General features: G+C 44.8%; 1 protein-coding gene across 1 annotated transcript in view; it reads left to right on the forward strand.

Annotated features, from left to right (window-relative positions):
* The first annotated feature begins 578 nt into the window (after positions 1 to 578).
* LOC107123819 (zinc finger protein 850-like) overlaps positions 579 to 10707 on the forward strand; it is a 399053-nt gene continuing 388924 nt past the window's right edge. The window contains exons 1-4 of the mRNA XM_015427160.1: positions 579 to 617; positions 849 to 975; positions 2397 to 2492; positions 6098 to 6999. Of these exons, the coding sequence (XP_015282646.1) occupies positions 603 to 617; positions 849 to 975; positions 2397 to 2492; positions 6098 to 6999 (1140 nt within the window). The 5' untranslated portion in view covers positions 579 to 602. The remainder of the gene's footprint in view (positions 618 to 848; positions 976 to 2396; positions 2493 to 6097; positions 7000 to 10707) is intronic.

A 10707-nucleotide genomic window follows, 5' to 3' on the forward strand; every position in this document is an offset into this window, starting at 1 on the left:
TGTCTCCTTGGTGCTTGGGGGGGGACAACAGTGGGAGTTCTGTCTCCACTGGTAGACCCCCTGAAGGCACCTGGGTTTTGGCCAGTATGTGACCCATAGTGTTGGACTGAATGGGCCTTCTTTTATTTTCTTATGTACCCCAACGTTTTGAAAACTCTTTCCCCAGCCTGTTTCCTGTTCCATATCTCATTAATCTCCTCTTTCTGGTGTTCCCACTTCTGTTTCAGGTGAAGGAGGAGATCATGCAGGAGTGTTACCCTGGAGCAACCTTTCCAGGTAAGGTCCAAAGGGGGGGTGCCTTTTCCAGTGGTTGTCCTCCTTGAGTGAATGTGGGCTACTTTTCTGCCCCCCCCCCTGCTGTGTGGGAAAGGTGCTGCTTCTCCATTTAAAATATTCCATGGCTATCCAAAAGTATCTGTGTCTGAACCAGCATCTTCAGTTATGTCCATGATCCATTATACAGGGGATATATTTCCCCCAATGCTCAAGGAACAGAAGAGGAAAGGACAGAACGTCTTCCAAGTACCCTTTTTCCCTTCACAGGTGGTGATATGAAACCAGTGGTAAATTCTTTGCCGTCTCTTTGTGGCAAAGCATTGTCCATGAAGCCAGATCAGGTAAGGATGGAACTGCGGGTCATGCTCCTGGTGCCTCCCCCCACCTCTCCCTAGGCCTGAGAGATTATTCCTCTTTCTTTTCCTGCTCACTCAACAGAAAAGGAAGGTGCCTCACCATGAAGGTTTGGATGTTCCTAGCATCTAACCGCAGTCCTTTTGGATTGCCCTTAGAAGGAAAGAATCGCTCCGTTAGCGTAAGGAGAGGCTGCTTCTTTTTTGGTCTCTTTTCAGGGTCTGGTGAGTGTTGAGGAGGTGTCTGTTCACTTCACGGAGGAGGAGTGGGCTCTCCTGGATCTGGACCAAAGGAGGCTTCACAAGGAAGTCATGGAGGACAACCGTCAGGAGGTGGCCTCTCTGGGTAAGGCTCCCCTGTCCCTTGATTCACAGGTGCTGAAGAGAGGAATGGCTCCTTCTAAGAAGGACTATAGTATGGCCCTTCTCATAGGGACTGTCATAAGGGGAGTAGAGTGGATCAGGTCCATATGCAGGCAAGGGAGAGACTTCTGCGTGAATATTAGTTTGTAAGCTAACAGGAGAGTTGGAAACTAAACAAAATTACTCTTAAGAGCCACTGAGGAGTGAGCAGGTGAATGGCCATGGAAAGGCAAGGGGCAGACAGCCAAAAGGAAGCCTTTTCAATGAAACCTCCTCATGGGCTGTTCTGAGCCCCTTTAAGAAAGGGTGAGATACCATTGACATCATGATCTATACGGCAAAAAATGCTATTGCCTCTTGTCGACGCAAACCCTACCCCCTACCCCAACCTGAAGATGTGGTTCAGAAAACTGTGGGAGACATACTTGATGGACAATATCTCTGATAAAATTAACAAATCCCTATTGAAACCAGTCAAAACAAATTTTGATAGCAAATGGTTCCTGATATTAGAATTTATATTGCGGCATGGATTCATATCACCAGATTGGAAACAATAGCAGAAATGGCTCTAAACACTGACCCTCTCAAAAAGTGTACCATATTGTATTCCTATTGCTTTAATAATTTCTCTCTACCTTTAACGATATGAATTACCATTTTTTATGATGCTTTAATGTATTATAAGTAGCACTAAAGAAGAAATCTGGGACTCCTCTCCACATGGAAATACACTGTCGATGGATTGTTCATAGGTAGTTTTGTTAAACTGCTGAATTTCATTACGCTTTATCCTAGTTGTACTATATTGCACCGTAAAATGCAAAATGTTTTGCATTGATGTGTCACTTTAATGTTTATGCAACTTACAATAAAAATTACCGAAAAAAAAGAAAAAGAAAGGGTGAGATAAACCCCCCCCAGAAGAATTATATTGAAAACTTTAAAAACAAAACAAAACTAGCAATTTCAAGATTTTGGGGATCCATCTCCACCTTATCCTGTCCTGTTAGGATTGTAGTCTCTTTTCGAAGGGAGAGGAACCCTTAGACAGTAGCCATTTGTCAGAGCCACATTAGATGCTGTCAGACTGGGATGCTGGATCTTTTGTGTCTTTGAAGAGGGCTCCAGTATTGAATCTAGTGGTTCTGACTGAGATTAGGGCTTCCCTTTCCTGTGCAGAAGTTCCCTTCTTCTCCACACTGGGCCGCTAGATCTTCCTGGATCCAAGCAATAGTGCCCTCCTTTCCCACTGCATGCGTGTTTTGGGAATTTACAAATTTGGCATTTTGCCGTTAAGTGGGGCTGGGATTCATACAGGCTGGTTTAAAATCTGAATGTTTCTTAGAGTTTCTTAGAAGTTGGAATGTGTGCCATTCTGTGGTCTGTTTCTTTCCCCTGAAGAAAGACTTCTGCTTTTCAAACCTGATTCCAGATCAGTAGCCGGAGAAGCAGGAAATCCACTTTTCGAAGACCCAGAAGAAAAAGAGAGATCAGCAGGTATCTGCTTCCTTTTGTGTTGAAAGAGAATATGATTTCTTTTGGGATTATTTCACCTCCTGGAGAATGGAGTGATTTCTCGAAACAGCCAGAGATGTCTATGAAAGTATTATCAAATGTGAAAGAGAAGCTAAAACCGGGGCGAAAAGGCTGGCTTGTTCTTGCGGGGAGGGCGGGGTATAAATCTGAAGAAATAAATAAATAAATAAATCTTGGGGGGAAATGTCGATACAGGACTTGGCTTCATTCAACGTGGATTAATTTAGATGCTGTGTGAAGGAAGACGCTATAGTAGCAAAAGCTAAATGGATAACAATATAAATAAATAATGAATTATTTACTAGAAATGCAACAAAACCATATATAGGCTGCGGTCACACGGAACATTAGCCATGCTAAAGAGACGGAAGATAGGCGGATTTTCCGGGCGCGGTCTCACCGCCACACCTGGGAAGCATAGAGCTCCCATGGCTCACCCGAGGCTTCCCGCCGAAGATGCGGGGTAAAAAACTAGTACCTCCGAGGTACTAGTTTCCGGTAACCGCGGGGCAAGGGCGGGCGTCTGATCACGTTTCCGGTGGCATCTGGCGCCCGCCCATGTCACTTAGCAAAAAGGTTTTTCCCCCCCAAGTCTCCATGGATGCACACAAGCACCCAACGGAGCATGCGCATACTTTGGTGCACAGAAAAAAACAAACCCGTTTGATGCAATGCGCTGCTTCTTTGCCACGCTGCAGGATTGTCCTGTGATCGGCACCTCCCCCCTCACACCGGGACTTCCACGAGACATCTGATCACGCTTTTTTGCCCCGGGGCAAACAGCCACGCCTCCCCCCCGTGATATCCGGCCGGTGTGACCGGGGCCATAATATAACAATACAAGAAAATTACAATTCAACAGGAAAATTCAGTAGACCAACAGGTAAATACAATATAAGTAATCAGATAATTTCAATAATCCAACAGGTAAACGCAATACAAATTCAGTACTTCAAACGGTAAATTCAACAGGTATATTCAGTAATCCAATAGGTAAGTGTAATACAAGTAATGAAGGCTCCGGATATTCAAAACTTCATTTTGAAAGTCTTCCTTAGTAGAGACTAAATGTAAACAAAGATTACTAAACACCTCAAGATAATACAAAAAATTCCAAAGAACTAAAAATATATGAATGAAAATTAGTAAAGGTAAAGGTTTCTCTTGCTCAAAAGCCAGTTGAATCCGACTCTAGGGTTGCGGTGCTCATCTCAGTTTCCAAGCCGAAGAGCCAGCGCTGTCCAAAAACATCTCCGTGGTCATGCGGCCAGCATGACTAGACGCCGAGGCGCACGGAACACTGTTACCTTCCCACTGAAATGGTACCTATTTATCTACTTGCAATGTCTTGCTTTCAAACTGCTAGGTTGGCAGGAACTGGGACCAGAGACGGGAGCTCACTCCGTCATGCGGCACACTCGGGTCTCAAACTGCTGAACTACCAGCCTTCCAATCTGCAGTTCAGCATCTTAACCACTTACCTGTTGCTAATATTCTATAAGACAAATATTCATAAAGTTCTGAGGTAGATATCATTAAAAAGACTTTCCTATATGGAAAATACACGTCTCCATGAAGTCCAAGTTACATGTATATAACTATATCACAAAATAACAATCAGTGCCTAAAGACAAAAATTACACTCTTACCAAACATTTTTTTAGAACAGTATAAGTCTGCTAATGGGCGAGCAGTCATCATTTGTTAGGGGAATGTCTCAATTTTCTTTGGTTGCTGGACTGCCTCTGAGGAATAAGGAACTATAATCCTAATTTATAAACCATAAGCAAGAGCCATCATGAGCAATAGCGTTCATCAGTGTAACATTTAAAGGGACCATGTTTCTATTACAAAAAGCAATTTAATTCTAGCAATTGGTTAAGGTCATAGGGATAGTAAGTTTTTAAACAATAGATCCAAAAAGCTTCACATTGAAGTAATACTTTCTGCGAGTTAATCCTGTTTTGACTGTTAATGTTTAAAGTTTCTAAAACCAGAAATTTAAATTTGTTAAAGGCATGATTTTTATCAACAGAATGCTGGACTAAAGGAGAATCAAGACGTCGCTGCTGAATTTGTATTGAGTTTACCTGTTGGATTATTGAAATTATCTGATTACTTATATTGTATTTACCTGTTGGTCTACTGAATTTTCCTGTTGAATTGTAATTTTCTTGTATTGTTATATTATGGCCCCGGTCACACCGGCCGGATATCACGGGGGGGAGGCGTGGCTGTTTGCCCCGGGGCAAAAAAGCGTGATCCTGTCTTCCTTCACACAGCTCTTTCTTAGTCATTTACCTTTACTGTGTGATCGCCTATAATGTTTAATTTAGATGCTGCCTCTCCAGATACCTGTTTGTGGAACCTCACAAACATCAAAAAATGCCACAAAACAGTCTACACAACATAAATCATCTGTATTAAAATGTAAAGAAGCCAGAGGGGTGGTAAGAATGTGCGGCAGTCACCGGTCTGTTTCTTTCCCCCAATGAAGAACTTCTCGTTCCCAAAAACGATTCCATGTCTATAGTGGAAGTAGGAGGAGATCCTCTTGTCAAAGACCCAGAAGAAAGAGGGTCAGCGGGTATTTGCTTCCTTTTGTGTGGGAAGAGAATAGGACTTCTACCTCCTATTCCCTTCTACCTTCTACCTCCTAATAGGACACCTACCTCACAGGGTGTCTGTTATGGGGAGGGGAAGGGAAAGGAGTTTGTAAGCCGCTCTGAGACACCTTTAGGTAGCGAAGGGCCGGGTATAAATCCAATCTCTTCTTCTTCTTCTTCTCTTGAACTAAATTTTAGTCACTGAAGAATGGAGTCATTTCTTGAGAAGAAGCAGCCAGAAGGTAGCTACAAAAACATTCTCAAATGTAAAAGAGAAGCTAAAACCTCCTAAAGCAATACCGTCTCTTCTGACAGGCAGCGATGCTTTAGAGAGGAGGGGATGTGATGAGTCCAGGGTGGGTGATGTGTTGGGGGATAGCAGGTCTTTCCTTTATTTCTTGGATTCTGTTAATTCTCCTGGGTTCTTCTGCTCTTCTTTTAAGGAGCGAAAGCAGCATTTGTGAGATCATTCCATTTTCCTGAACAGCAAACCTGTGATGTGGAAGATGCTGGGAAAGAGAGATTGGCACAAGACCACTCCAGCGCATTGAACAAGTGGGGTGTTCAGCTCGGGTCACCATAGTTCAGGTGTAAAACCCTGCTCCACCCTGTCTGTCCAGGTGCTCTGTTTGAATCCAGGAAGAGATTTGCTAGAGGTCCCTCTAGTCCAGCCTCCAGGTTCTCAGAGTGGCCCAGTAGAGTTCCTGGAAGGTTCATGAGCAGAGCCAAATCCTTGCCCTGGAACTGCCCTTCTGGCAACCAGCCTTCCAAGAGATACCTTCTTGAACGTGGAGGTTCCACTTTGTCCCCTTGCCTCTGATGGATTTACCCTCCAAGGAAGACTCAAAAGCTGATTAATATGTGGTAGGATTTGTCTCCTTTTGCAGTGATTTCTGTCCTGCCATTATCGAGAACCGTTAATGCACTTCTTTCATTGATAAACTTCTCTCTCTATTCCAGAGGTGGAAGGTCCCCAGAATACGTCCAAGGGAGAACCACAACAGATCCTGTTGGAAGAAAAACAGCAAAGAAGAAACACTGGAACAAAATGGAAAAGGGGAAATGAATCTTCTTCTTCTCAGGGTGCAGAATCCCAGGTCTTTGGTACGCACAGAGCAATCCACACTGGGGAGAAACTATATAAATGCTTTGGGTGTGGAAAGAGCTTTGTTCGGAGTTCACAACTTACTCGCCATCAACGAATTCACACAGGAGAGAAGCCATATAAATGCTTGGAATGTGGAAAGAGCTTTGCTCAACGTTCACACCTTACTTCTCATCATCCAGTTCACACGGGGGAGAAACCATATAAATGCTTGGAGTGTGGAAAGAGCTTTGCTTTGAAGGGACAGCTCACTGCCCATCAACAAATTCACACAGGGGAGAAACCATATAAATGCTTGGAGTGTGGAAAGAGTTTTGCTCGGAGTTCATACTTTATGGTTCATCAGCGACTCCACAAAGGAGAGAAGCCATATAAATGCTTGGAGTGTGGAAAGAGCTTTGCGCAGAGTCCAAACCTTATGAGTCATCAACGAATTCACACAGGGGAGAAACCATATAAATGCTTGGAGTGTGGAAAGAGCTTTGCTTTGAAGGGAGATCTTACTGCCCATCAGCGAATCCACACAGGGGAGAAACCATATAAATGCTTGGAGTGTGGAAAGAGCTTTAAACACAGATCAAGCCTTACTTCTCATCTTAGAATTCATACTGGGGAGAAACCATATAAATGCTTGGAGTGTGGAAAAAGCTTTGCTCGGAGTTCACACCTTACTGGCCATCAACGAATTCACACAGGGGAGAAACCATACAAATGCTTGGAGTGTGGAAAGAGCTTTGCTTCGAAGGGAAAACTTACTGTCCATCAGCGAATTCACACAGGGGAGAAACCATCTATATATATAGGAGTGTGGAAAAACTGTTGTTCAGAAGAACCATCCTGTGAAACACCGAAGAATCCATACAATAAAAACAATATGAAGTACTGAAGTGCAGAAATAGCACCTTTAATAGTCATTGATAAATCCATGTAAGAGAAACCATATGAATGCTTGGTTTGTGCAAAGTGCTTTACTGTGAATTCAACTCTTCATTCCCGTCATAGAGTCCAGAGAAGGGAGAAATAAATGTGTGCATGAAGAGCTTTGGTTGTAGCATAAGACGTATTGCCCTTCAAATAATTCATATGGGGGAGAAAACTTTTAAATTCTCTGAGTGTGAAATGGGCTTCATGAACAATTCGTGCCTTACTTACCTTCCAAGAACCCTCACTGGGGCAAACTGTACAAACTGTGAAGCTTGGAGTATGGAACAGGCTTCATTCTGAATTATTTCCTGCTTTTGCATAACCGGATCCATACCAGGAGAAAAGGTGCATAAACGTTTTCTGTGCTGAAAGAGCTTCAACCACAAGCCCAATGTTACCAGGCCTCATGAGGTCCCTGTGGGGAGTGAAACAATGTTTCTTCTTATCAGAGGAACCAGAAGAAGGGGAAGCTGTAGAACTGTTTACTCTCTGGTTGGAGTTTTTGTGCTGTATCTGGCCACAATTATACAGCTGTTGAGTTCGTTCTGAGAGACATGTTCCATTTTCAAATAAATACTTTAGAATTCAGTTTGTGGGGAAATGTGGGTGAAAAATGTCTCCTACCTTTATCGCATTTATTTTATTTATTTATTTTCTTTATTTTATCATTCGACTTTATATCCCGCTTGAACCCCTTGTCTAGGGGTCTCTGAGCGGCTTACAAGTTGGTGCTAGTCACCATTTTTCCCTAACTAGGGCCACAAGGTATATACGGGGGTGGGACAGCCTACCGGCACCCCTATGGTGGTGGTTTTGGAGTTGTTCTTTATCGTCGGCTCAGGACTCTAGGTCTTCCTTCAGTATTGGTGTTTCTGGCGGGGTGTTCTTCTCGTCGTTCGGTGGTAGCTGTCCTCTTTTTCCTGAGGCGCGCGGCTCCGCCTGCTTCCGGCCTCAGCAACGTCCCTTCCGGCTCAGCTGGGCCAGTGCTCAGCGTCCTCGCACGCCCCTTCTCGCATGTCATGAAGGAGATTCCACATATTCTGAGTGTGATTAGAAGAGGAAGATGTCTTGCAGTTCTGGCATTCAGCATCTCTTTGGCCAAATGATTCTGGGCATGGAACATCTGGGCATGGAACAGCGGTCACTGGGGGTGTGGAGGGGGAGGTATTTGTGGATTTCCTGCTTTGTGCAAGGGGTTGGACTAGATGACCATGGAGGTACCTTCCACCTCTATGATTCTATGATTCTTTTTGTGTGTGTTTTCCCCTCTTCCTTGGCACTGTGGACATCCCTAGTTATAATACTGTTATGGCCCTGAGTTTAACTGACTTTACAAAGGGATTAAATGAATTCATGAAGGATGGCCGTTGTGGCTAATAGCCTCTGATGGGCATACTGGAACCTCCATGTTCAGAGGCAGTAACCTTCCGAATGCCAGTGCAAGTTGCAGAGCCAAACGTGAAAAGTAACAGGATATCGTGGTCCCTGCAAGCCACATGACCCCCTCCCACACACATGCTTCTGGCTTGGTAAGCAATGGTTGAATGGTTAGAAGTAAAGCTAGGAGCCTCAAAATTGCCCTTGGCTTCAGGATGATGATGAAAGGGGCTGAGCCCAAAATAAAGAGAATCAGAACATCCTGGCCCAGAGTAACTCTACAACACACACACACAACCTTTATTGGCATGAAAGCACAAAACATCAGGGAAAATACTAGGATGCATCAGTCACTTACACTTGGCTATTCAAGCCTCGTCTTCTGATTGTGTAATATAAAAATTTTGCAACAGCCTCCATTATTTCTCAATTAGAATTAAACAGAAGAAAGTGAACAATTGAGTCGTCAGAGTGCCAGCTCTTACCCTCTAGCCATGGAGTAATAAAACGAGATCGGATATCCCTATAGAGGGGGCAGTGAAGTATGGTGTGTGTAGTGGATTCTATATCTTTTAGAGAGCAAGGACAAAGTCTGTCTACATATGGTATCTGGCGGTACCTCCCTAAAAGCACCTCTGATGGCAGAACATTAAAGCGTGCAAGCATGTATGCTCTGCGATGATGTGGGGCTGTTAAACTTGACAGTTACTTCGCAGTAGAGCCCATGTCAAAAGTCCCAACCTGCTTGGGGAGCAACTGCTGGCTGCTCCCTCCCTTGCATCAGTTGCTCGTGGGCCGCATGAGAGCCCTGGACGAGCTGGTTCCAGCCCCCTGGCCTTATGTTTGACACCCCTGCTCTAGAATATTACCTCATCACTCCCAGTCTTTCCCCCTCCTTTCACGGATCTCAAGCTCCCCTGGGAAACTAATTACCAGGCTTCCATCTTTGGCCATAAAGATTATAAGATTATAAGAGACTAGCAGTAAGACCTGTTGTGGGAAGAGATACAACGAGCTCTAGAAAGAGGCTACAAGTGAATGTCCTGGCTGTGGCTGGTGGGGTGGCAGAGGGAAGGGGAGAATAGAGGGTGGCGAGCCATGTTTATTTCCTTCTGCTTAGCTATAAGGCTGGGCTGTCTGAAGTCATTTTGCAGCCCCAAGTGGGTAGTATGGGAGGAGAGCCACATGGTAACAGGTATGGTTTCCTCTACCCTGACTTATGTTGATTTGGGGCTATGCAGTGGCAGCTAAGGTAGAAAAGCACCTCCTCTTATGCCATGTTTTCTGAGTTCCAAGGGTCTGGGAAGCAGTTCCGTAGCCAGGTACAGGTTTGCCAACTCTGTGTTGGGAAATAACTGTAGATTTGAGGGGTAGAGCCTGGGGAAGGCAGGGTTTGGGGTGGGGAGGGACCTCAGCAGGGTATAATGCCATAGAGTCCACTGTCCAAAGCAGCCATTTTCTCCAGGAGAACTGATCTTGGTCATCTGGAGATCAGTTGTAATAGCTGGAGATCTCCAGGTGCCACCTGAAAGCTGGCAATACTTAGGGGAGGGCCAGGTTTGTTGAAGGACTTCAGTGAAGTATACTTCCATAGAGCTTACCCTCCAAAGCAACTGTTTTCTCCATGGGGACAGATCTCTGTAGTGTGGAGATCAATTGTAATTCAAGGAGATGTCCAGGACTTCCCTTTCCCCCCAATTTGTGTTTAACAGTTTAACTTACTAACACTTCAACTGACTCCCTGCTAATGCCCCACAGCCTCTTGGGACTCCCAACTTGGGAGCTGTAGTTCTAATTCCCTTTGCTATGGTTGCAGTAAGGCCAGCTGAGAACCACAACTCCCAAGGTGCAATGTGTCAAAAGTGGGGGTATAAGAATGGAGCAGCTCGTGGGACGGGCCAATAGGCGCCAAGGCAGCTTCCCCGTTGGCCAATGGGAGTAGGTGAGTCATTGCGAGCATGGCTCGGCTTTTATATGTTAACAAGAGGCGGGACCCGCGATACTCGTCAAAAGTGGGGGTATAAGAATGGAGCAGCTCGTGGGACGGGCCAATAGGCGCCAAGGCAGCTTCCCCGTTGGCCAATGGGAGTAGGTGAGTCATTGCGAGCATGGCTCGGCTTTTATATGTTAACAAGAGGCGGGACCCGCGATACTCGAGCGGGGG

This window comes from Gekko japonicus, unplaced genomic scaffold (assembly GCF_001447785.1).
Source record: "Gekko japonicus isolate JY-2015 unplaced genomic scaffold, Gekko_japonicus_V1.1 scaffold712, whole genome shotgun sequence".
NCBI classification, from domain to species: Eukaryota; Metazoa; Chordata; class Lepidosauria; order Squamata; family Gekkonidae; genus Gekko; species Gekko japonicus.